This window comes from Berghia stephanieae, chromosome 2 (assembly GCF_034508935.2).
Source record: "Berghia stephanieae isolate SIO BIC M18660-M18661 chromosome 2, UCSD_Bste_1.3, whole genome shotgun sequence".
NCBI classification, from domain to species: domain Eukaryota; kingdom Metazoa; phylum Mollusca; class Gastropoda; order Nudibranchia; family Aeolidiidae; genus Berghia; species Berghia stephanieae.
In genome coordinates this window covers 53,005,204-53,010,173 of record NC_088361.1, presented here as the reverse complement: position 1 = coordinate 53,010,173, position 4,970 = coordinate 53,005,204, and the positions used below count along the sequence as shown (strand labels likewise).

Below are 4,970 nucleotides of genomic sequence, written 5' to 3'. Positions count from 1 at the left end.
TTCAGACAGACAGATAGACAGACAAACAAATACACATACATACATACATACATACATACATACATACATACATACATACATACATACATACATACATACATGCATACATACACGAACTCCATTATGAGTGTATGGATAAAATAATTTTTCAAGCAAATTATAATCATGTTTTAGACATGTTGTTTTGCTCTCCGCACACGGGCAAGAACCTAACACACAGAACATTAACACAATACCGTTACGGTTATCTGCCAATGGGAGACTGTGATACTCCATTCTTTGCGATGTTCATAGAGCAGATGTATGAGCCTCGCATGAATTCTTCCGAACTGTTTGAAATACTCATATTTTGATTCATAGATAATTCAAAGAAATATGTCGCCAAAAAGATATTGCACAACATGTTATTCATGAAAAAAATAAATAAACAAAATTTTTACAACCCATGCGTCTTCATATCGCACGAGTACAGTCATGGTAATATTTCAGCCTAACAATTTCTCTAACTAGACAACAAAAGTTTTTGCAATGATATTTGCGATGGGAACTGTTTTGGTGATCCCTGAACAAAAGTTCATTCTTCTTCATAAAATCTCAGCATCAGACATTGCCAGCCGTTTTAAAGATATACAGCTGAATCCTGGACAATGCATGGACAACCAGATTTGACGTAAGTAACTCTGCACAAGTTTATCCAACCCAAACATTATGATTTTGGCCTTAAGACAAGTAAGGTGGCATCATAGGCATTAGTCTCGTAATATCTTTAGTTTGTTGTGAATTCGAGAATGATAAAATCCACCGTCATCACACTCGAATTGGTCTTGTCAATCCCGAACATATAATTTATTATAAAATACACACTTTATCCTTGAACACAGAACATGGTTTTATCAGTTGTCAAGGCCTGCATACCTACTTTGTGATTCCTCATCACATTTACTTAAGCTGGAACACTATGAATAATCAGTGTAGTAGCAGAGCTGTAGTTGAACTTTTACAGAGTCAGTCGCATTGTAATAGCAGAGCTGTTGTGGAGATGTAACAGAATCAATCGCCACTGCAGTAGCAGATATGTTGCTGAGATGTAACAAGATCAATCGCTCCTGTAGTAGCAGAGCTGTCGTTAAGATGTAACAGAATCAATCGCTACTTTGGTAGCAGAGCTGTTGTTAAGATGTACAGAACCAATCGTCTTTATAATAGCAGAGTTGCTGTTGAGAATCAATTGTCACTGCAATAGCAGAGCTGTTGTTAACTAGAAAACAACTAAAATGACATCATCGCAGTAGGATAGGAAAGTCACGATGTCACACCTCTTTCATTTTCGGTTCAAAACTCCTTGGAAGTGTGTAAACAATCCTCTGGAGTGAGTAGTAAACGGTTGACTAGAAATTGAATCATAAAGTGGCATAAGTATTTTAGTAGCAGATTATATAGGCAGATTCTTAGAAATATGGGAGTAAAGGAGCGAAGATGGATGCTCTTTATTGACAACCAGCATTTTTTAGACTAGAAAATATGATGTCTTTACTCTCAAGCGACAAGGTAAATTGCACAAGGTATATATCAGTACCGGTTTAACATTTTCAATAAGAATGGAACCAGTATTTTGGCATCACACATTTGTTCACTATTTCTCCATTAATGTTTCGAGACCTTTGATGCACCTCACAAAATTAGAAAAGAGATCCATTTTCATATTAGAAAATTCCAATATATTTGCTGACAAGTGTATAAGGATGTATGATTTATTCTTGGCCACTTCATACAATACAATGATCAATTATCATAGCCTCATCCTTCAGACCGTAATCTACTTGAAACACATGACGATGTTGCTGCTTGAAGCTCGAAGGAAAAATAACGATAAGTATTGGATTTTAAGCTTCAATTTATTAGACGAAGACAGATACTGTGGACGTTGCGGATTTCAATTACACATATCTCATTCGTCATTAGTGTTTTATTCATCCTGTTTTGTTGATAACGGGGAAACAGTATCTGTCTTCGTCTAATAAATTGAAGCTTTCAATTCAATACTTAAAGTTACTTTTCACTTGAAACAGAGGGCATGACGATTGTAGTAATAAAGCTGGTGTTTACCAGAAGACAACTAAGTGGCATTAATCCCAGCATATTGGAGAATAGATCCAGCTTCAAAAACGCTGGAATATTGGCCTTTGCAATGTTACATGTACGTAACATTTTAATACATATAATGTTAACCATAGCATGTCTCATAGCGTTATCAGTTTTTGTCAGCACAATATCGGGCTATTATGATTCTCATTGAATATCATGTAACAGGAGCCTCACCATCGTTATAGAATTGATACTGACATTCAATTAGTAGTCGAGGGAAGCTGATTTTTCGGGATGACTTTTTCACGAAATGGAGCTGTTCCATAAACACATTTTCATATCTTAAAAATATCTTACAAATGTCTATACCCAAATTGGTTACCAAACAGTGAGCACGTTGACATCATTCACCATCAAAATGTGTCTCCAGATGTCTTCAGAGCTGTTACGTCAACTCTTCAGAGCTGTTACGTCAATGTTAAAAGTTTTAATAAACGTTTCCATTTTCGATAACAAACGGACAAAGACAAAACGCTTGCGTTGTTTTTAATTCAATGTCGATCGAATGTCGATTAAGCTTCGTGATCGTAAAGATGACTTCACTGAAGTAGAAGGAATTCTTCAGAGGACTCAAATTCTATCCGATTCATAATACTTTGAGCCATTTAATTTCGCTTTCTCTCTGTCTATATCTTGTTCTTCCTTATCCACATCCTCATCTTCCTCTTCTTCCATATAGTTTTGATAAAAAGGAGTCAAGGTTTTTCCGCTTCCTTTATTTGGAAGTCGGTTTGGTTGTGGCGACGCATTCGGTGCTGAATTCATATCTGAAAGCATAAAATGATGAAACTGTTTTGAACAAATGTCGATATTGTGCCCAAAATGATTACCGTAACCATTAATATCTTTTGTAACCAATTATGCCAAAGTGGTTCTACGTCATGATAAAGTAAACGACTAAAAGTAGATTTGTATTTAGAATATAAAACTTAATTTTTTCGTATTTATTAATTTAAAGGATCAATATTTAATCCTCATTGACGTATAGAAAGGTTGCCTATGTCATGTACACCCATTTGCAAAAGTAACTTGTCTCAATTTATTTGCGTTTTAAGATAAATTCTTCGACAGAAGTTATATCAGAGAGGTAAGCAGTATCTTTAGCAAATATTAGCCAAATTTTATCAAAATACATGCATAATTATAAAAGTACCGACAACCAAACGAAGACAAGTCAGGTTGCTCTGCTGCAAAAAAGGTGGAAATGTGGCGGTAAATAAAATTTTCAGGAACAAAATCATCTCAACAGAATACACGGTCAAGGCTGTGGTGCACATTTTTATATTTAACTTTTTGCTTGAGCTCATCAACAATTCTCCAACACCAAGACTCAAAACAATCATAACAGCATAAATGTATAACCACCAACATGACCACCACTGCCATCAAACCTAGAGCATCATTGTGCTTGACCATTATAAAGCATTAATGTATAATTACCAACATGACCACCACTGCCATCAAACATAGAGCACCATTGTGCTTGACCATTATAATAGCAAAAATTATAATCACCATTACGACTACCACAGCCGCTGTAACTCTATAGCACCATTGTGCTAAGAGCGGTAAAAGACAACTTGTTTTGCTAATACATGGTTGTAATGACGAATTTCGCCAAGATTTTTGTTTTACATCAAGTACTCTTTATTCCTTTTGCCAGCAATCAAGACTATTTTCAAGACATTAATGACCCTGATACAGCAAATAATGACAATGAAAATATAAATCAGTAAGTGTAATTGAAGTACTAGTAGTAGTAGTAGTAGTAGTAGTAGTAGTAGTAGTAGTAGTAGTACTAGTAGTAGTAGTAGTAGTAGTAGTAGTAGTAGTAGTAGTAGTAGAAGTAGTAATAATAGAAGTATTAGTAGTAGTTCTAGTAGTAGTAGTAGTAGTAGTAGTAGTAGTAGTAGTAGTAGTAGTAGTAGTAGTAGTAGTATTATTAGTAGTAGTAGTATTAGTAGTGGTATAGTAGTAGTACTAGTAATAGTAGTAGTAGTTGTAGTAATAGTAGTAGTAGTAGTAATAGTAGTAGTAGTAGTAGTAGTAGTAGTAGTAGTAGTAGTAGTAGTAGTAGTAGTAGTAGTAGGAGTAGTAGGAGTATTATTATTATTATTATTATTATTATTATTATTATTATATATATTATATTATTAGTAGTAGTAGTAGTAGTAGCAGTAGTAGTAGTAGTAGTAGTAGTAGTAGTAGTAGTGGTATAGTAGTAATACTAGTAGTAGTAGTAGTAGTTGTAGTAATAGTAGTAGTAGTAGTAGTAGTAGTAGTAGTAGAAGTAGTAGTAGTAGTAGTAGTAGTAGTAGTAGCAATAGTGATAGTAGTAGTTGTAGAAGTAGTACTACTACTACTAGTAGTAGTAGTAGTAGTAGTAATAGTAGTAGTAGTAGTAGTAGTAGTAGTAGTAGTAGTAGTAGTAGTAGTAGTGGTAATTTATGTTGTTGTTGTTGTTTAAGAGATAGCATTAATAGTTATGTAAGTAGAATAATATAATTTTGGTAGCTCGTTTCGACGATTATTGGTTTTATAACGAAAAAATGAAGAATAACAATATGAAACAACACGACTGATTGTAGACAGTAATGATGATGACCATGATAACGATGATTAAGATACAAATGACGACAAATTAGCTCATTGCCAAAAAGCTTTTAAATATGATTATGATTATGTATAACCAATACAGTTGAAGCCACTAAATTGGAACAGCACAGTTACCACCCCTTTCCCTAAATAAGACATCCAATAAAGCGAGGTTCCAATTTACCGAATACCCGGATGCCAATGTTCTCGCAATTCTACAAGACACCCAT

General features: G+C 34.3%; 1 protein-coding gene across 1 annotated transcript in view; it reads right to left on the bottom strand.

The window, feature by feature from the left end:
- Positions 1-2,402: 2,402 nt before the first annotated feature.
- The window catches only part of LOC144965145 (calcitonin receptor-like), a 109,499-nt gene continuing 106,931 nt past the window's right edge, over positions 2,403-4,970 (bottom strand). Inside the window, exon 12 of the mRNA XM_078900138.1 lies at positions 2,403-2,912. Within this exon, the coding sequence (XP_078756264.1) occupies positions 2,716-2,912 (197 nt within the window). The 3' untranslated portion in view covers positions 2,403-2,715. The remainder of the gene's footprint in view (positions 2,913-4,970) is intronic.